This window comes from Grampus griseus, assembly GCF_964374135.1.
Source record: "Grampus griseus genome assembly, chromosome: 17".
Lineage (NCBI taxonomy): Eukaryota > Metazoa > Chordata > Mammalia > Artiodactyla > Delphinidae > Grampus > Grampus griseus.
Window position 1 is genome coordinate 61,080,788 of NC_139011.1, and position 22,053 is coordinate 61,102,840.

At 41.6% G+C, this 22,053-nt stretch overlaps 1 protein-coding gene across 1 annotated transcript; it reads left to right on the forward strand.

The window, feature by feature from the left end:
* Nucleotides 1–4,211: 4,211 nt before the first annotated feature.
* On the forward strand, nt 4,212–20,786 carry PEX2 (peroxisomal biogenesis factor 2). Its single transcript, XM_082674741.1, has 3 exons — nt 4,212–4,316; nt 18,432–18,525; nt 18,686–20,786. The coding sequence occupies exons 2-3, from the start codon at nt 18,450–18,452 to the stop codon at nt 19,618–19,620; spliced, it is 1,011 nt and encodes a 336-aa protein (XP_082530867.1). The 5' UTR covers nt 4,212–4,316; nt 18,432–18,449; the 3' UTR covers nt 19,621–20,786.
* Nucleotides 20,787–22,053: the final 1,267 nt, after the last annotated feature.

Consider the following 22,053-nt stretch of genomic DNA (forward strand, 5'->3'; position numbering starts at 1 on the left):
CTAAGCCCATGTGCCACAACTACTGAGCCTGAGCTCTAGAGCCCACGAGCCACAACTACTGAGCCCACGTGCCACAACTACTGAAGCCCACGCACCTAGAGCCCATGCTCCACAACAACAGAAGCCACTGCAATGAGAAGTCCACGCACCGCAACAAAGAGTAGCCCCCACTCGCCGCAACTAGAGAAAAGCTCACGTGCAGCAGCGAAGACCCAACACAGCCAAAAATAAAATAAATAAAATAAATAAATAAAATTTTATAAAAAGGAAAAATTTAACTTTCAGTTTTTATTTCATAAAGAGACTGAATTTACAAAAGGAAACATTCCTTTTTCACGATAAACTGTTTTTAAAAGTTGAATTGTCACCAATAATTATAGCTAGCAACAGCTCACGTGGAGGCCCTTTTCTAGTACTTCACATATAGTGCCTCATTGAATCCTCAAGTGTTGTCATGAATTCAGTTAATAATTCAGTTACCTAACCAGGGAGGTTAGGTAACTTGTCCAGGTCGTCCAGTAACTGGTAAAAGGTAGAATATAAATCCACACATTGTGATGCCAGAGCCTAAACTCATAGTCACTATATCACTAAAGCATGTTTAGTAAATCCAGACATTCACAAATTTCTACAATGTTGTGGTTCAGAGCGTGCAGAGGCCCTGGAATCAGACCATGTAGATTCAAATCCTCATTCTACCACTTAATAGCTGTGAGAAGTTACTTCCCCACTCTGTACCTGTTTCCCTCTCTGTAAGTGGGGATAAAAACAGTACTTGTCTCCTAGGGCATTTCTAAGGACTAAGAGTAAATGCAGAAAAAGGGGTTAGAATAGCGCCTGGAACATATTATACATATGATAAAATTTACCTGTTATTATAAACATTATTATTCCATCCTAAAGTACTGAGAGTACTGATAAGAAATGATGGATATACTGCATGGACCCAAGTATGATCTGTGGTAGGTAGAATAACCTCCCCTAAAAATGTCCATGCACTAATCCCTGGAACCCATGAATATGTTACTTCACTACGGCAAAAGGGACTTGAAGGATGTGATTAAGTTTACGGACCTTGACGTGGAGAGATTATCCTAGATTATCTAGGTAGGCTCAACTTAACCAGAGTCTTAAAAAACTGAAATTAGAGAGATGAAACAACAGATGAAAAGGTAAGAGAAATCAGAAGGATGAGAGGATCTCAACCTACCATTGTTGGCTTTGAAGAGGGCCACAACCTAAGGAATGTGAGTGGCTTCTGGAAGCTGAGAACATCTCTCAGCCGACAGCTGGCAAGGAACCAGGGACTTCAATACTACCATAGCAAGGAACTGAATCTGGTCAACAATCTGAATAAACAAAAAAACTAATCCTTCCCTAGACCCTCTAGAAAGGAACACAGACCCGGGGACACCTTGATTTTAGCCCAGGGAGATCCGAGCTGGACTTCCAACTACAGAAATGTAAGATAACGTACTGGTGTTGTTTTGAGCCACTAACTTTGTGGTAATTTGTTACAGCAGCAGTAGTAAACTAACATAAGATTTATGTTTACCTTTTTCCTAAAAGACTCAAATATATTGATTTAAGAACTCTGTAATATGCTAAAATAAATTTAAGTTTTTAAAGTCAGCAATTTTAAACTATGTTGGGGCATAAATCAATGTTGCCTTTCCATTTCTATTATTAAATTCCTTAGAACCTAAAAGTTGCTGAAAGGCTAAAAGAAGGTATCATAAACAAGATGCTATTGTAATTTTTTCATCTTTTCTTTCTTTTTAAAGGTGAATAGTCTAATTTAATTTTTTCTTGAGTTCTCATAATTAACAGATGAATTAAGTATACTTTGATATTTTTACTAATATACTTTAAGCCCATAGTCAAGTCCTAATAAGACTCTTCATTAAAATGTCAGCAGGAATATATAAATTCTGGGTTTAAAACAATGTGTTGAATTTACAGAGGTAAAGCACTTACTCAATGGCAAAATACACTATGCCTTGGTTATTATGTACTTTTTCACTGTCTCTGAATTGATAACCATTATAGCTCCAAGAGAGTAAGGGCCGTGTCTGAGTGCTAACCTTTACATCCACACTGCTTAGCAATACCCCTGGCCCCCGGCAGGCTTTTATTAAATAAATGAATGAAAAAAAAATATTTTTAAAGCAAATATACAAAACTGGAAACAAAGTTTCCCTGAAACCTCAGCTTACTAGCTCATTGGAAAACTAAAAACGTTCACTATATCTAGAGATTAAATGGCAAAACCCAGAACCTATGTGAAACATTTTCAATAGAAATTTTAAATGTTCTACACGTTTTGCCCTCTTAATCAGATTCCTTAAACATAATTCAAATTTCTCAACAGTTTGGTATCGTTTTTATTATCAATGGATATCGTGACGTTCACGTGACATACATAAGGCTCCATGAATTAGAAACTGCTTTCTAAAAATGTCCCCTATGTTAGTCTTTTTTTTGGTCCCTTTTTCTCCCTTTCATAAAAATTAAGTGAAGCACAGTACAGATGTAGGTCCACCTGAGAAGTACAATATGGTTGCCTTCCTTCACAACTGCTACATGAAAGACTTGGTCTTCTTCAAAGAGCTAGAACAGCCCTATCCAATATAAGTGTAACGGGAGTCACATATGTAATTTTAAAATTTCCAAAACATTCTCATGTTGATATGTAACCAATATAACAAATGAACAGTTCCCATTCTTTGCTTTTCATACCTTATTTTAGTAATCCAGTGTGCATTTTACACTTAGAGCAGATCTCAATCTGGCCTATCCACACTTCAGGTGGCTAGTGGCTACTAGCTGGCCGACTCGAGCTCTGCAGAAACCTCTCCTTCTGTACCTAAGGGAACAACACACCCTTTCAGCTTGGAGCTCCTACTCTATATCACTTGTACTCTTGGTTCCCATAGTGGGAATTTCATTATTTGGAGAAACCATCACCATCATCCTCCTAGGCCTGACCTGAGAACTCCTTAATGTATGGAAGACAAGAAAATTCCAGCTATCTGTGGTGTTAACTGTGTACCTTTCAGGTAAAAATGAATTTGAACAGTATTAGACTTCACTGAGAAATGTTCTTTTATCTTATCTATAATGTTTTAAATTCTGAATAACAAGTGTTCCACGGGATAATTAAAAAAAAAAAAAACCCGAAGCTTTCTTGCATCACTGCTTCTACAGGATGAGCTCTCCAATGTCTATCAATACAGCTATTGTAGGACTGATTGCTCCTGGCGAGAAGGCGGGGCCAGGGGAGACGAGCTCAAACGTTTTTAAGACCTACTGTGTGCAGGAAACTTTACGCACCTGACTTCACTCAAACCAGCCCGACAGTGCCATCCATGAGTAGGCAGTGGCGATTCTCAACGCCGACTACACATAATTGCCTGGTGAACGCTCAAAAAATACCTTCCGTCGGGCCCCAGTCCTAGAAATCCCCCCTCACTTCCCCAGAACTGGGCAACCTGGCTGTCGGTGTTTCTAAGAGCTCTGGGGTGATTCACACCGACCCTGCGGCCGGGAGCTCACGGCCCCCAGTGCTGCGAGCGCGTCCAGCTCGCCCGGTTGGGCCTCCCGAGCCGCGGTTTTGCAGGGTGGATGGCCGACTAGACGGGGCCACCTGCCTCCCTGAGCCTGCAGAGGCCAACAAGCCCCGCCCCCCACCCCCACCCCTACCCTTAAGGCAGCGCCGCGCCGCAAAACTGCCCCAGCTCGGACGCTGCCGCGCTAGCCGGAGTCTCCCTTCCCAATGGAGCTATCCCGCGGTAGGCCCTCCACCCGGGGCAAGCGAAGAGCCCCCGAGACGCGGAGGCGCCCCGCCGCCACTCGGCGGCGCTTGTCCGGAGGCCAGCTGCCGGCGCCCGAGGGCAGGGAAAGCCTTGCTTTCGAGAGCCCCTGCTTCCCAGCGACCCCTGACACCGAGGCCTCTCCACGCGCGGCACCCCCGCGTTCGCCACTCTCCTGCCAATAAGATACGGATTTCCTCCACTGCCAGCCGACCAATCACCGCGCGCGGATGTCCTCTTCGGCCCTTCGGCTCTTCGGCTCTTCGGCTCTTCGGCCCTTCGGCCTTCGGCACATGGACATTCGCTGTTCCGCGGCGCGCTAAAGCGTGGTTCTCGTTGGTTTAGTTTCCCCTTTTTTTCAGGCACTTCCGGGTGCTGCGTCACTACGTAAACCCGCGAGTTCCGGAAGCTTGGAGAGCCCAGGTTCTGCTAGGAAAAGCCAAGCTTCCCAAAGAATGTTTCAGGAACAGTTTCTTGGAGCGGGGCGTTTCGCAGACTCCTAAGGTCAGTGTCGCCCGAGAGAGCCGGAGTGCGGACCTGAGGTCTTGCTTACAGCTGGGAGGGCGTGGAGTTTCACGACCTTGTAATTGTCGCCTTTTACTTGTTTCCCTGTTGTATTGTCTTCCTGGAAGAGGCAGTCACAATCTGATTTGGGGAAAGGCAGTGAGACAAACGTAAACTCCTAAAAATAGTCTTAGGATCGCACCATTAAAAAGAAAAAACGAAACACAGCTAGACTTGAGCTCCTTTGCATTCTGCGAAGTGACTTTCTAGACACGCACTTGGAAATCTTTTCCCCGCACTTGGCGGTGGTGAGATTTAACTGTTACGAACGGCTTAAGAATTATTCAGGGTCAAAACTTTAATATCTGATGGTTCATGTAAAATGTTATGTTTGGTACCAAAAAAGTTGAGTATGCTTAAGTTTCCAACATTTCTGAAAGACTATGAACTCAAAAGCAGTTTTAATTTTCTTGGGGAGAAAAAGTTATTGAGAATTTTCTTAGAAAATTGCTTGCGATGAGCGTGTTATGTTTAACATTGATTTCTGGTAAGAGATAGAATGTAAAAATCGTTGTTCTTCTGAGGCCTTTAATTAAAACTCATTGTTTGTTTACTTATTTCTTTAGGTCCCATTTTCCAAAAATACTACATTTAGTGAAAGGGCTGTTCACAGAATCAGACCAAGTTGTTGACCGTTCACAACACGTCTGTATTCTATGATGTCCCTGGAACACTATATACCTGGACAGTTTCAAGCAATTACAGGGAGGCTGAGGTTCCATCCACACCACAGTTTGTCGTCTAAATACCTTCCCATGATGAGTTACCTTTAGTTAAGCCTGAACAGAATAATCTTGGGATGGCTGACGCTTCCTTTTTCTTTTTCACTTTATCTTCTTCCTGATCTTGCCCATATTATCCATTACTTGTATCCAGAAAGATTAGAGTTGAATGGTTTTGGGCCATAAAGAGATTTGGAAGAAAAGAGAGAGTGGAATTAGGAATTATTTACAAGTTAAAAGGAGAACCCCTTATTTTTTTCCTTAGGAAAAAAAAAAAGGAAAGAAAATAGAAGTAACAGGACATAGTAGAGAACATGCTAGACTAAATCAAGAGAATTGAGTTCAACTCCTGACCAGGTCTACCTCTTAGCCTTATTCTCCTCATTTTTAGAAATTAGGAGTAGCACCTCAATCTGTGATTTTAAAACTGTTCCATAGGAGGACTTCTGTAGAAATTTACTGGAGCCATGCAGAGGAGAGATGAAACAAGCAGACCCTCAGCAGTATTTTACAAGAACAGCTATTTTTTCTGTTCTGCTTGAAAAACTGGGATCCCGTTAGGAAGATTAAATTCATATTTTAGACTAGATGATCTGTTTCCTTCTAGCATTAAAATTTTGTTTCTTTGGTTAATTTTTCATTTGTATTCAAGGTGCATTCCTTTGATTATTACAGTTTTTTAAACAATAAAGTGTATATGTTCACAGTTAATTCATTACCAAAAGCCACAAACGTGTCTATATTCAACCTTATTTAATAGATACAAATTTTAAGTTTCTTTCTTTTTGATCAGAGTCGTACTTCCTTTTCTCTTTTCCCCCTACTTTTTAAAATTTTAGCCATAAAATTTTTGCTTATATTTGAAGCTCATAGTAGTCTTTGCAATAGGGAAGGCAGATGTTTTCCATTTTCCATTTTTGGTAGCTGAACCATAAAGATGTTAGCAGTGTTACCTAACCTCACGTTACTAGTAAATTTCCAAGGCCTGGCCCCATGTTTTCCTCACAGCATCAAGTATATTTTAAGTTTCTTTGCCTCTTGCACTCCACCATGCTCCGGTTCCTCTAGCACAGGAAAAGGTATGCAGTATGCACAATCTTTATTTCTGGACGAAAGTTCTGCTCTGAATCACTGCCTCTTTTTTTTTTTTTTTTTCCCTCCCTTGATTATCTGGGTTGGACAACCTAGAAGCAAATTGGACTTTCCCTTTTTTCTCTTCACTGTGAAATGACAGCAGTTTCTAAACATTCCATGTTCCTCCTCAGTTCCTTTGGAAGGTGGAAGAAACCTCAGGAGGAAAGCCCCAAACTGCCCGCACTTGCCCCGCATCTGTAATCCTGGCACTGCAAGTGCCATCGCTGTGATTTCTGGATGTGGACATGGAAGCAGGGAAGAGGATGTCTAGCACCCTCTGTACTTCCCATTGTGGGCTGTTAACTTCCCAACCTTTTCCCACCTTGGAATCAAAATGCCCTTTTCTACATTGCTTTTTATCTTGTTTCATTTTATTTTCCAGAACTCTTCCTTCTTACCTGCCTGTCAATAAGGTGAGATAAAATTTCATCCCAGTTTTCTTTTCTTTCTTCTTATTATAAAAACATGAAAACCAAGAGCTCTGGAGTAATTCTGTTTGATTATGTATACCCATTCCTTTACAGTGTCAGGCAGGTGAGTTGGCATTGCCTCTACCTTGTGTATGGTGTATGTTCATAATAGTTAAATGAATGTTTGCACCTCCTTTTTTCACCCCCGTATTCCTTTGGTTCAGATTTGATATTGAGTCTCTTTGAATGGTTCTCTGACCACACGGAAAGACAGGGAAAGTAGATGAGGTGCATCCCAGGCAACTCGGGCAGCTTTACCAGATTCCTTGAATTTCTTCCTGTCTACGGTCCTGAGAGCTTGACTGGCAGGCTGGTGTTCAGAAAGGTCATGAGGGAAAAATTCTGTTTTGAGCTCTGTGGGATTGAATGTGATCCAGGCTTACCAAATACTCATACTACTAACTTCCTTTTGTGTGTTCCACCATTTCTCTAGTGTTTACCAGAGATTTACTAAGCACCAGCTTGACCTTAAACAGGTTGTCAGTCTTCTCTTAATTTTTTACTTCTTAAAATGGGCTTAATATTTACTGTGTTATGAGGATTAAATGAGGTAAAGAACTGTAAAGAAAATGTCTAGTGCCTCATACATAGTATGTATCCCATGGTACTTCCTCCTTTTCCATTGCTAATACCTCTGTTCCTTCATGGCTCTTCTCACATTCTCTCAAGTGCCATAAAATGTGCAATTAAACCTGTGTTCCAATAATCTTAAAGTCAGTTAGAATTCTCTTCTTAGGCAATTATATCCTCAGGTTTTTTTCCAGATTTATAGAGTACTTAAAGATCTATTTGCTCTGTAAGTTTCATGTAGTTGCTGTTTGTTCATCCTTGGATTGCAATTTTTGCTGTAGTTCATGCCTGCAATCTTCATCTCTTAGTACTTAGCCACTTAAAATAGCCCCATCTGCATGTCCTGCAGTGCCATACTGAAGTGTTTATGTTCATCTTTTAGATCCATCATCACCTTGTCCATAGAGGATGATGGTACAGAGCATGGCCCCACCACTTCTGCCTGTGTGATTTTCATACAAGCCAGCTCATCTCGCTGTGCCTCAGTTTCCTTGATTTAAAACACAAATACTGAAAGAACCTCTTTCATAATATTGTAAGGATTAAATGATTTAATATTTAATTTTGCAAAGGACACTTAGCTGTGGTCGTTGCTTATTAGCACTTCATAACCAGAAAGTAAGTGGTACAGGTTTACTGCAGTTGTAAACTCACAGATTGGTTGGGTTTCTCTTCCATCAGGCTTCGCTACTTTTTTCCACGAGTATTGAGTCTGTCTCATGGGTACCACCGTTCTGATTTCTCCGCTTTCTCTAGCCTTTTCCAAACTCATGTTCGACATGAACCATTTCTGCAGTTGGAAATGACTGTTCTTTTATTTTTTTCTCTTCCTCTTCCAAGGTTTCCTAAAATCCTATAAGGATTCTAGAGAGGTAGACTTTTTACAGTGCTTTTTTTTTTTTTTTTTTTTTTTTAACTGCTAAAGAGCACAATGTGGTAAAATGACTTGCCCAGAGTCACGCAGCCTGTTGGTAAACCTGGGCTAGAATACAGAACTAATCAGAAGCAGTTTAACTCCCCTCACCCACGTTCACTCAGACATCTGCTCTTTATTTCCACAATGTGCTTTCTTTCTCAAAGACTCAGAAGTATCAACTTTCTGAAAGAAAAGATGATGAGTGCCGTGCTGTCTTCTTAAAAATGTATTTGTGAAGTGAGGCCGAAGTAATGGGCAATTCTGTTCTCAGGTTTAAAAAAAAGTATTTTGTGTTACTTGTAGATACTTGAGTAAATAACCATAAGTGAAATAGGTAAGGTGCTCAATTGTGTACGACTAATTATAGTCTTGAAGACTGTAGTCTTTGAGTTGAATTCCCAACTGTCTCCAAATAAAAAGAGTATTTCCCCTCTAATAGGGCAAGTTACTTATCATTGTTCGTCTTTTTGAGAAATGTATACTATTTGGAACTTTATCCTTCCAGATATATTTTAAAGACATTTTGTTGCGTACCCACTAGCACCCCCAAAAAGAAAAATTCTATTTGGAAATTGATGAGGATTGCATTTAAGTTAAGAGTAATTCAGAGATCTAGTGTCCATAAGGGAATTTTCAAATTCTGCATGTCTTGTCTGTATCCAAATGAGAACAATTGGGATTTGTATCATCAGATATCTGTAAACTATTGAGACTTAGTTCATATTTGATGAAAGAGAGGAACAAAAGAGCAGTGACAAGTCACTTAGCAAGCCTGTGGCAGAAGTGGGATTTGAACTTACAGTTGTTGATTTCTAGGCCTGTTCACAGTGCCAGAGGTCACTGTGTTCTAATGGGTCCCAGCCATAGCTTTTTCTCTTTTGCTCATGTTTGAAATGTGTTCTGGGAATCAGTGTCCTGTTAAATCTCTCTTTGATGCATGTCCCATTTATTAGTATTGATTTCAATACAATGGACAGTAAATCTATCTGACTACACAAAGGAAATAAAATAGTAGGGTATAGGTTCAAAGCTTAAGATCTCGGGTTATAGAACTTTTTTCATATAACCTCCTAATATGAAATGCTGATTAAATTTTTTTTTTTAAAACCTAAAAGGCAAAAATGGTCTCTTCCATTTTGATTACTAGAACCTTTAGGATAGTGTGGTAGCAACATTGTTATACTAAAAATTAGTTGATTATTGTGGATCTAGAAAAGGATAGTCTGGCAGGGAGCGGGGGTGCATATGGATGGGTTTGAAACCTTAGCGATTACGTGGGACTCACATGTTTCTGCTGACAAAGTTTACAGGACTGTAAATTTAAGTGTAAAATTTTTGTCGGCAGTATGCATTGACAAACATGCCTAATGGTAATACATCTAGTACTGAGCATCTCGGAACAGGTCAATAATAATGTGTATATTGATAGCAGTAATGTAGGAGATGTTACTTGGTATTATAGGTAAAAATCCATGTTATCCCCTTAATCATAATTACATTAATATTGACAGGCCCTTGACAATACCCACATTATTATTGATAGATTTCTATCAATAGCATATTTTTAAATAAAATATATTCATTCATAATTTGTACTATACTCAATAAAAGCTCTGGAATACATCCTGAAAAATGCTGCTTCCCTCTTTAGTGAGATACAGTCATTTGTTTTGGTTTTGGAATGCAATATAGATGACAGAGTTTTATTTGGGGAATGAAAAGCTTAAAAAGAAAGCCTGAGTTATTTAAGGGATAAGGTTATATATCGCTGCTCTTAGTAAACGAATTTTCAGTTGTTTTTTTCTCTGTGAAAGAAAAGCAGTGTGACCTGTCTAGTGATAAAATACCAGCAGGAGACCTTTTTAATAGTTTTTAGTGCTAGATCATTTTGTCTTAAACATATTTATGTGACAAGTTAATGACACTAACCCTCATAGGTGCTATACTTTTTATCTGGTCTTGATTTTTGCCTTAAGCCTCTTTTTCACATATCCTTAACATAGCATCCTTCACTAAACACTAATTTATTTAGTGCCAATTATGCTTCTAATTAATTATTGTATAAGTCTCTTTGCATGGCCGTACATGTTTCCCCCTGAGTTAACTTTTTAGAATCTTAACTTAGTATAGTTTGGGAAATGGGGAGTGGGGAGGAAGAGGTTGATAGGATTGTGTATTAAAAGAATGAGATTTCACGGCAGAGTAGGAAAAAGCATCACCTGATTTTGGCCTTCTGGAAAAATCAATTTGAATTAAATCTGATGGTGTTTGTTTCAATTCAAAACAATCCCAACTTTTTTGAAAAAAGATTAGCTTGTATTTTTTTTAACTATTCAAGTTTGAGCCTACTTTTGTGAAATTAGATGCTAACCTACAAGAACCAATAATATGGGATTTTTAATACTTAAACTCTTGAAGGTAGAAGTAGACTGACCAATAGTTGGGTGTGGTTAGCGATCAATGTAACAGTCAGGAAAGCATTGGTTTACCAGAAGAGTTGGGGATTTTTGATTAAAAAATGTGAGGACACTGTAATCTTTTTTATTTTCATAGTTGTCAGTGAAGCAAGTTAAATTACTATGACTTGTTCAGAAAGTTATTAATAAGCACCTTAGTTAAGGCCCTTGAAAGGTTGCAGAAGTCCTGTAACTGGGGCTTCCTTGGTGGCGCAGTGGTTGAGAGTCCGCCTGCCGATGCAGGGAATACGGGTTCGTGCCCCGGTCCGGGAAGATCCCACATGCCGTGGAGTGGCTGGGCCCATGAGCCATGGCCGCTGGGCCGCTGAGCCTGCGCTCCGCAACGGGAGGGGCCACAACAGTGAGAGGCCTGTGTACCGCACAAAAAGAAAAAAAAAAAAAAAAAAGAGAAGTCCTGTAACTGGTCTTCCAGAATTGCAGTTTTCCTTTTCTTCAACTTCTTGAACTCCACCATCAGATTAATCTTTTAAAATTTATATCCTGTTATGTCTCTTCTCTTCAGTGATTACTCATGGCTACAAAATCAATGCAATTTCCTTAAAACAGGGTCTTTTTGCAGAGTGTTGACTCTTCAGCCAGTCTCTCCTGCCAAGCCCTTAAGCTCTGGTCACAGCAGGCGACTTTTTTCTTTATTTCCTAACAAGTGCAAAGACATTGATGGGAATTAAATAACGAAGGACGCAGCTCCTGTTGGAACCCATCCCTGTGTTTCCCAGATAGACCATGGCCAGTGTCAGTGCTTGCATATTTCTGGATGTTGCACAACATTATATGCAATTTTTCTCTTTTCTGCCCCGGGGAGTTTTGTGACCCTTTATAGTGTTTTCCTATTTTGAGATCCATTCTTTGCTTCAGAGATCAATGGCTAGTCTTGATTACCATAGCATCCTATTTCTTTAGAAATGCTTGACTAAAAAGAAGTTAACTGAGACTTAACTATTTGGACCGAATCTCTGGTACCTAGGAAAATGCCCAGCATTTTGTCGGCACTCCATAAATATTGGTTAAATTGAGTAGCCATTTGTCAGAGAATTCGAATTCACTGAAACACCAACTTCTTACATTAGACTGAGAATAACTTTATGTGATTTTAAGGCACTTGTGGCATTTTTCTGTGCTCTATACCCATTATGGGCAAATATTATTGTATGACAGTGGAAGGAAGAAGTTCTATAATCAGATGAATGGAACTTCTAGTTATTTCGATTTCATCAGTTTCTTCTGCTCTTGAGCACTGCCCTTCTCTAAAGCCAGTATTCTAGAATAACTGACCTGCCAGAAGGCAGCGGGGGGCAGGGGGGGAGGAACTGAATGGAGTGTGTTGGTGAGGAACCAAGGCTGGACGCCCGTCTTGGACTGCCTGTATCAGGCCCTGTTCAGCGAAGCACCGTAGAGTCAGGTGCTATCGGTGTGCATTCTGGAGGTTTCTCTGCTTCCGGATCAACAGGCACAGCCACGTGGATGCAGGTGAAACAGCCCAGAGAGCAGGTCATGCTGGCACCCACCCCCGTTCTCTCGGGATTCCCACCCCAACATCTCCTCTCAGATAAGATGCAAGTGAAGGGTGTGATGAGTTCCACTGGACCATGTCTCTCCCCTTCCCGTCCGGCCCCCACACATGCCCACATCAAGGTGCCATCACGTTCACTGTGTAGCTGCCCCAATTATGTTTTAATGGTGTAGTCAGTATTTCCTGGGGAAAAAAACATTCTTTTACCACAGGTCGACTGAGGTATTAGATGAGTAATAATGAAGATTTCAGTCTTTTCAGATGAGATTTGGTAAAATCCACCGAGTCTTTTTCTTCTTATGCTCATCCCTAACCAAAGTAGCAATAGTACAATAACAATACTGCTTTCCCGTTTCCAAACCACTTTCATAACATTATCTGCTTTAATCTCACCAGCATTGTCAGGTAGTGGTTCATTTCCAACTTCTAGAAGAATCTGATGCTAATGACTTTTTTAAGATTACATAGCAACTAAATGACCAAGCTGGAACTTGAGTCCAAGTCCATCTGATTTTAAATCTGGTCTTTCTACTCTGTCACAGTTGCCAGACAAGAATATAGAGCAATAGGAAGGCTATTCTACTTTAACAAACTGTGGTGCATAATGGACAGTGTCTGTTCTATGTTTACAATTAAAAGAAGTCACAAAAATGACTAAAATGTTGGAAACTAAAATCTAAAACAAAAAAAACAGAGAAACAAATTATTTATCTGGAAGAGCAAAGGCCAAAGAGTAGTTAATAATAGTCTTCTGCTCTAGTAAAGAGTCTTCTGTAGGGAGGAGATCGAGCCCAGCTGTTCTTAATCTACCCCGAGGCCAGGCCTGGGGCGAAGAAAAGGAAAGAAAAAAAAAAAGTTAAACTGTAACAGAAGGGATAAGAAAGAATTTTTTTGATAATAAGGATTGTTAAATACTGGATTGGTTAGAGAGTGTGTTAAGTCTTCTTTTCTGGCAGCCATTAAAAATTCCTGTCTTTACTAAATGTCCGTCAGTATGATTCCTCCAGAAATGAGGGAGTTGAAATAAATGATTCCTCTGAGAAGCCACTCTCTCTGAGCAGTTTCTCCCTACATACAAGTAAGGGACCTGAGAAGAGATAGGTCCCCTCAACCTCCAGTTCATCTGCTCTCAGCAATGTTCAGTCAGTACAGATTCACTACCAAACTACTCATTCCACTGCATATGGGATCAGCAAATCTTTACTAAGCAACTACTGTGTGCCTGTCTTTGTGGTAAATTCTATAAGATTACTAAGAACTGATTGTGACTCTAGTATCTGAAGATACATAAATTGGCACAACTGGTGCTCTAACACAAGCCATCCTTCTCATCTGACCCTCAACTGAGAAGAATAGCAATCCATCCAGTTTAAGTTGGGGGCAGGGAAGGGGTGAGGGGAGGGGACTTGTAGTGTTGGACTTGATATCGATGTCCAGTATGATCCGAGCTTTTTCAGGAGTACTTTTACAAATAAGAGAATTTCCCCTATCTTGCTGACCACAGAATACGAAACCTGGGGAAGACGCCGAGTTGTTGATACTGTTACAGTAGAAGAGTTGCATATACCGTATTCCCACCTATCCTGAAGGATTTATAGAATTTTGCATGAGGAAAACTGAGTTAGGTATCAAAGTCACTTTGTGGGTGGCAAGCACTTTGAGAAGCAAGTATGAGGCACTTTCCCTTAACTAGTTTATGGTCAAGTTAGGGAGAGAAGATGTATTCACACTACTGAAATCACAGTACAAAGAGTTGAGGGCTCAAGCATGTGACACGGACAATTGTTGTCAGAGTTAAAAATGCTGACAGTGGGAGTTGGAGGTAATTACGAAGGTTTCGTGGAAAATGTTGTAACTGGGTTGGAATGTGAAGGGCAGATGGTTGAGGGCGGTAGGAGGAGTTGCTGGGGAAGGTAAGTGTTTTAGGTACATGAGAAAAGGTACAAAGGCAGGACCGAAGGATAGTCTGCAATTAAAGGTTCTTTGGTGAATAACGGGTTATATGGTTACAGAGATGGAGACAGAATTGAGTTAGGTTAGGTCTAAGAAGTTTGTACTTTATCCCAGGGGCTATAATGAGGTAAAAAAGACATGATTTGGTAAATAAGAATAAGTAACTTTATAGAGTTTGGTTTGCTTATGAGGTTTTTCAAATAGTGTTTTAGTTTTTTTCTTTTCTTAATTACATAAATGTTATGTTAATTAGAGAAGATTTGTAAACTGCAGAAGAAAGTGAGAAAAATAATCACTGATGATTTTTTACATAAATTTTGGGATTCTTTTCTATTGAGATAGTTTTAAGATTTATGGAGTGTCTTTGAGAACCTTGCAATACCATCTACCTTCGCTAATGCCTGACTTGTCCATCACCTTGCCTGCTTCCCTTGTGCAGACCTTGGTGGGAGTCTTTAAAGTGAGAGCCAGGACAAGACTTTATCTTTGCATCCCAGGCATCTGGCAGGGCTAGGATGTATTGATGTTCATAGAAATTGTGGAATCTGTGAATGGTCTCAGTCTCACAAGGACTACTTAATAGCAGAAAGAGAAAGCCTGAATCAGTGAAGATTTGTAAGAACCTCTGTAGATCTAGGAATGAAAACCAAGCAGAAATGAGTGGGAAGACCAGCATGCAGCATTGAGCTGTATGGGTGATAGATATGACCACAAAATTATGAATTCAGCTTGGAAATGGACTAGCCCAGTAATTTGCAACATCACCTGGGAACTTGCTAGAAATGCAAATTCTTGGCTCCCACTCCAGGCCTACTGAATCAGAAAATCTGGAACCGAGGGACGCAATCTAACAAGGCCTCCGCATGTTGAGTGCCGAGGTTTGAAGAGCGCTAGACTAGAAGCACAGAGAGAGACTACAGGAGTGTGATGCGAAGACCCCAGCAGAGAAAGATTGAAAGGCCAAAGGTTTGCGTTAGCAGTGAACGTAACCCATGAAATGCCACAGTAGCTGGAGTAGGAAACCATGAGAATAAGATGATGTTGTTACAAAGAAAGTCGAATGTGCTGTAAATGGACAAGATCTACCTATCTTTAGACCACTGCCTTCCTGATCGTAGCATTTAAATAGATCAAGTAAATTTAAAATAGATCGGTCCCATGAGAGGGGGCTCACACTCAAAATCTCCACCCAGATTTTCTCTGTCATATCCCCATAACTGCCTACTGAGCTTTTCCACTTAGCTGTCTCACAGGAGCCTCAGATCTCTAAAACTACACAGATTTATTATCTTTCCCTTCAAATCTATATCTCTGCATGTGTTTCCTATTTCAGAGAATTGGACTACCATCCACTTCATTACTCAAGTCAGTTATTCTTGGCTTACTTCTCACTAAGTCATGTCCATTCTTCCACCTCCAAGCTTTCAAAGGTACCTGCTTTTCTCCATCCCCATTGATACCTTTCTAATTTAGACCATCATTAGTTTCTCAGTAAATCATGTTAACAGTCATCTTAATTGGTCTCTCTGCCTCCAGTCTTTCAGCCTCTGATCCATTCTCCATGTGGCCAGAACAAGCTGTCTAAAATGCAATGATTAGTTCTTTGCTTACAGCCATTCAGTGGCTCCCTCATTACCTTCTTGATAAAATGCAGCCTTCTCAACCCGGCTTTTAGAGCCTTTAGCTTCCGTCTTTTGCTTTCCTTTCCAGCCTGATCTTTTGTCCTGACCCCTCCTGTCCTTGGCATCTAGCGTTCCCTCTGTTGGAGTGGTTTTCTTACCTTCTTGTATCTGCCTGACACTGCTGATCCTTCAGGTAGCTGCAGAGATCTTGCCTCCCCCCAAAGCCTTCTTGGGCCTTCTGAGGTCTAGGTGCAAGCAAAATGTTCTGAAGTTCCCCTTGCACATCACCTATCACACCTTATTGTAATTGCCTGAGTGTTATTTTGTGCAGCACACTCTTCCTTTCCCCCTCCTCCCACTCACTAGATTATAATCTCTGCAAGGGTTGAGACTGTCTGTTCTCCCATTTTATCACTGGCTCTGACACATTCATTGGGAAACAGCAGATGCACAAGAAACATGTTGAAAGAAGTAGTAATCAACAGTCTGGATATGGTAACTTGAAATAGTTTTAAAGGTTTTTGGATGGGAATTTGTATTTTCTACCCTTCACCCACCCTAGACTTTTGTGTTCACTACTCCACTCATCTAGTATTTGCAGGAGGCGGTCTGTGTATCAGGCACTGCGCTAGTTGCTAAGATTCAGCTGTGACAAGACTGAATCTTCGCAACAGGGCTTATCCTCTAGTGGAGGAAATAGTTCAAAAGTAGTTTACGGGGCTTCCCTGGTGGTGCAGTGGTTGAGAGTCCGCCTGCCGATGCAGGGGACACAGGTTCATGCCCCGGTCCGGGAAGATCCCACATGCCACGGAGCGGCTGGGCCCGTGAGCCAATGGCCACTGAGCCTGTGCATCCGGAGCCTGTGCTCCACAACGGGAGAGGCCACAACAGTGAGAGACCCACGTACAGGAAAAAAAAAAAAAAAAAAGTAGTTTTTTTTTACGAACAGTAAATACATAAAGGCCAAGAAAGAGGAAGGACAGGGTGCTAAAGGAACAGCTAGAGACGCAGGTAACTCATATTTGGAGGGTCAGAAAGAAGTGGTCCCTAAGCTAGTACTTAAAAACTTAGTCTCATGTGAGTTTTTCAGTTAAAGAATGGGAACAGACTGTTCCAGGTGATGGGAACAGACAGCAAATGTCCACTAGCGAACAAGAGAGGGGGCCACTCTGTGACTAGAGGTTGAAGCATTAGGAAGGAAAGCAGCCTGGGGGTAGGTTTAGGGAGGCTTGTGTTTTAGAAGGATTGCCCTGTGGGAAATGCACTGAAGGACGCAAAAGGTAAGAGACCAACTAGATGTCATCCAGCGGGGAGCTGAGAGCAGCCAGAATGAGGAAAAGGCTGGGAGGGGATAGAGTCGTGAATGGATTAGAAAAACAGAGAAGAAGGGGCACTCTGTCCTAATCCCCTTCTTTCTTTCCTGTAGCTCCTGGCTAGTGTGAGGCAAGGATTGCACAGAACTTGCAGCCAAAATCCGCACTGTTGTAGCTTATAGGCTGCCAAGTCAAGTCTTGAGGGAGCTGCAGGAAGGGGGAAAAAGTTGAGATCACCCACCCTATTTATCAGTGAGAAGCATTCCTGTCATGGATCTGGTTTGAGAAGAAAACAGCACTAAACCACCTATTATTTAGTAGTTATTTTTGTTTGTTTTTGTATAATTTTGTAAAAAATTATAATAGAATTTGAAAGAACTTTAGAGGTCATTTTGTCTCCGGTCCTTAGTTTTGTAAGTGAAGAAACCAAAGCAGAGGCATGGTGAAATGACTTGACCAAGGTCACAATTGCTGCACAGTTGGTGAGAGTGAACTTCACGGGGATCCCTGCCTCCATCTGTAGCTCAGTGTTCCCTTAGTGCCTCGGGCCTTGCAAAGGCCTTTTGACGGCCCAGAGATCGTGATCCAGCTCTGTGTGTTGAGGGCCTGTTTTAGAAACTAAATTTAAAGAGATTTCTTGTCATATATTGGATTTTCCAGTTCATTAATAAAATGTAAAATACCTAAAGTAAAATGTAGAATCTCTAAACTCCTTAACAACAGTAGCTGCTGGGTGGTTTAATCTCATTGATTTGCACAAAATAGGCATTTAATAAATGCATTTTGAATGAGTCAGTCATACCCAGCTAACCATTAATCAGCTTCTTTCTATTTCATTTTAAAAGATTTTTATCCCTATAGCACCTATTTGTTTCCTTAGTGTTTTTATGAAATGATCTCAGTGTCTATTTTTACATCATAGTTTCTTTTTCTTAGAAAACTGTATGTGCACCTTAATAATGACATTGCTGCATTCATGTTGCTTTGTGCTACTGTTTATTTTCTATGAGTGTGTGCTAGAATAATAAATACTTACTGGTTAATTTTGTTTTCTCCTAACTTCCTTTACAAATGTAAAATGTTCTTGAGACACATTAAATGACTTGTTGAAAATATTCCTTCAGAGTCAGTAGAAGTGCTGGAAATTAAACTGAGGTCTTGACTTACCATCCATTGCAACGTTCCACATAGTTCATCATATTTATTAAGTTCGTGTATTTAATAGGTCATGTTATTATTCAGCCTCATCGCTGTTAGCCTCAGGATTTTATCATCTCCCTTTAAAATATCTGACCCAGGAGGACTACCTAGGGGAAAGTTTGTGGAAAAAAGATGCAACGTGCTAAAACTTGTTATTCCTTTGATTAGGAGGGCCAGAAAAAAAGAATGGAAAGAAAAGATAGGAGAAGAAAGGAAAGAAGAGAGGGAGGAGAGAGAGAGAAGAAAGAGGAAGAAGTTCCAAGTAAGAAGTGACTGTTTACTGTGCTGCTTTGATGCTACTGAAAGCCCATCTCCTCTGTGTCCTGTGTCATTTGTGTGTCACAGTTTTCCAAGTGTAAGTCGAGAAGATAGTACAAGATTGCAACTGTTTGATGATGGTTTCTAATTGTACTTTTTCCTAGAGACCTTTAGAGAAGGCATGGCTTCCAGAGATGAGAATATGAAGCGGACAGACAGAGTGCTAAGAATAAGCCAGTTGGATGCACTTGAACTAAACAAGGCCCTGGAGCAACTCGTTTGGTCCCAGTTTACTCAGTGCTTTCATGGATTTAAGCCAGGGCTGTTAGCCCGCTTTGAACCAGAGGTGAAAGCATTCTTGTGGCTTTTCTTATGGAGATTCACCATCTACTCTAAAAATGCCACCGTGGGACAGTCAGTTTTGAATATTCAGTACAAGAACGATTTTTCCCCAAACCTGAGATACCAGCCACTGAGCAAAAATCAAAAGCTGTGGTATGCCGTCTGTACAATCGGTGGGAAGTGGTTAGAAGAACGATGCTACGATTTGTTTCGAAACCGTCACGTAGCATCCTTCAGGAAAGCCAAGCAGTGCATGAATCTCGTGGTTGGACTTTTGAAGCTGGGCAGGTTGATTAATTTCTTGATTTTCCTCCAAAGGGGCAAGTTCGCAACTTTGACCGAGCGTCTGCTGGGCATCCGTTCTGTGTTTTGCAGGCCCCAAAATGTCCGAGAAGTAGGCTTTGAGTATATGAATAGAGAACTCCTCTGGCACAGCTTTGCCGAGTTTCTGATTTTCCTCTTACCACTTGTCAGTATCCAGAAGTTGAAAGCCAAGCTCTCTTCATGGTGTATCCCTCTGACCAGAGCTCCAAGCAGTGACAGCACGCTGGCCACCAGCGGCAGACAGTGTTCTCTGTGTGGGGAGTGGCCCACCATGCCTCACACCATAGGCTGCGAGCATGTTTTCTGTTACTACTGTGTGAAGAGTAGCTTCTTATTTGATGCGTCCTTTGCTTGTCCTAAGTGCGGCACAGAGGTCCACAGCCTGCAACCACTGAAATCAGGAATCGAGATGACAGAAGTGAATGCCCTTTAGAAGCTAAAATTGTTTCCTCTGAGGAGAACTGTATTTTGTCTAAATCCTTAGCATGAATCATCCTAAGCATACTATTTAGGTATGTCTTATGAGGACATGTGCTTCTCAGCCACTGCCCTCTGTTCCTTTCCAGGCACGACTAAATTCTGCTCACACTGGAAACCACATGATTCTAAACATATGATATAAATGGTAACATATTTTTTTTTTAATCATTGCATTTAATTTTTAATGTCAAGAATAATGGATAGGGCTTCCCTGGTGGCACAGTGGTTGGGAGTCTGCCTGCCGATGCGGGGAACGCGGGTTCGTGCCCCGGTCTGGGAGGATCCCACGTGCCGTGGAGCGACTGGGCCCGTGAGCTGTGGCCGCTGAGCCTGCGTGTCCGGAGCCTGTGCTCCACAACGGAAGAGGCCACAACAGTGAGAGGCCCGCGTACCGCAAAAAAAAAAAAAAAAAAAAAGAATAATGGATAGTTTTTATCAAATGACCACTAAGAATGCTCCTTCATTCTACTACTTCCTGGAAAGAGGTTAGACTCTAAAAATAAAAGATTGTGGTGACTCTGAGATGAGTGGGCATTTATTTTCAGAAATGACACCATAACATCATAAAATGACAATAGTAAGACCTGTTGTTTTAAACTTTCAGATCTGATGTGTCAATTGTAATTTTAAGTTTTTCTCTGAAGCCAGCTTTTAAAGGATTCAGTCAGCTTCGTTCTCAAGGCCAAACGACGGCCACCAGAAGCTCAAGACTTCCGTTTTACCAGCTTTCTGATCCCACTGGCCTGAGAGCTTCTTGCCTAATAGTTCTGGCGAAGTCCAGGAGCTCACAGCTATTGGTCAGCCCGAGATTATGTGCACATTCCTAAACCAGGATGGAGAAATACTGCTCCCGATCATTCAAATGTGGGTGACATACCCTCACGAACACGCCATGCACCTAAAGGAGGACAGGAAGCAGTTCACCACAGGTGTTCTTAGGAGAATGGTGGCCGCCAGAAAGGGGAAAGCAGTAGATCCCAACTAGAATCTCCCTTTGCCTTCTATATCCCGGAGTCTTTATTTTACCAGTGATCTACTTTGATAAGGACATTATAAGTAAATGGTCGTCTGAGACTGCAGATTTGAAAGGATGAAATAAAGTTAACAAGATTTTGTTCTACCAGCAATTTTGTTATGGTGTTATTTTGATAGCGAATTCTGAGTAGGTGCCCACATTGTCATAATTTTAACATGAAAACACAATACACCTACGCTAACTAACGGTTGTCAATATTATAGGGTTTTCTTCTTCTCTACGGACCCTAATGGCACTTAGTACAATTTTTTTTTCTTTTTTCATTTAACATCTGCCACCGCCACCATCACTAAGTGATAACCCCCCATGAGGTCAGAGACTGTGGCTGTTCTGCTCATCATTGGCTAGCCAGAGGCTGCCTCTGGGTTCCAGTGTACCAAGAGACATCTTGTTAGCCAGTGATGAAACCTAACATCACAGGTTGGGTTCTGCAGAAACAGATGTCGAAAAGGGTTAGAATATCAATACAAGATAGTGATTAGGGATCCACGCCTGTGAAAGGAAATGGTGAAGAAGCAGGAATAGCAGAGGAAACAACTGTAAGCCAGGCCTGCCAGCCTCGGCCAACCCTGAGGAGATCTCTGGAGCATTTTGTCTTTCAGGATGTCCTAGGCGGGGCCAGAGTAGTCAGGCCTTTGACCTCCACCTCTCAGACAGTGGATGTGGCCTCAGGGGAGGGCACGACCTCAGGCCTGGCAGCTCTGCACCCAGGGCGGACCCTGAAGGAACTGAGAGCTGAGGCAGCCTGCGGACCTGACTCACCACAGTGAGGCCACAGGGCCATCCTCAAAGGAGGAGCCGGTGGCTACCCCAGTGGGTATCACAACCGCTCCCATCTCTCTGTCTTTTTTCTTTATAGTTTCCCTTCTTTTGTTTTCCCTGCTTTTAAGGATATTTGGCACAGAGCACATTAAGGGCAGCTGGCATTCACCTTCTCATCAGTGGGTGTACACTTAGTGCTGCCTCAGGGAGCTTCACCTCCCCTCAGAGACGCAGGCCTGCTGGCCAAGCTGCTGTGACAGCCTCAGACTCTTATCTAGTCCCTGCTGCCCTGTGGCTGCCAGGAGACTTACCTGAACCCTGGTGCTTCTGTTCCCACCCCCCAGCGGCCTCAGGGCCCAAAGTTCACGACAACTGGGTCGCATTTAGCTACATTAACGTTCATCCCTGAGTGTCCCCCTTTGAGAAAATAAGAACTTCCACACTAACATTTTTCTTTTCTCTCCCGTGCAACTTGTTCTCAAGTCAGGTTTGCTACTTGTGTATTTAGTGTATCCAAGTGGCTTCAGTGATCGTATCTAAAATACGTCCCTCCAAGCGAACACAAGGCATGACCCACTCCCCTGTTCC

Excerpts from the sequence above, each read along its gene's own strand:
- PEX2 (XM_082674741.1), top strand. The coding sequence starts at position 18,450 with ATGGAAAGAAAAGATAGGAGAAGAAAGGAAAGAAGAGAGGGAGGAGAG. Across the intron at positions 18,526-18,685 it reads GAAAGAGGAAGAAGTTCCAA|AGACCTTTAGAGAAGGCATG; the intron begins GTAAGAAGTGAC and ends ACTTTTTCCTAG.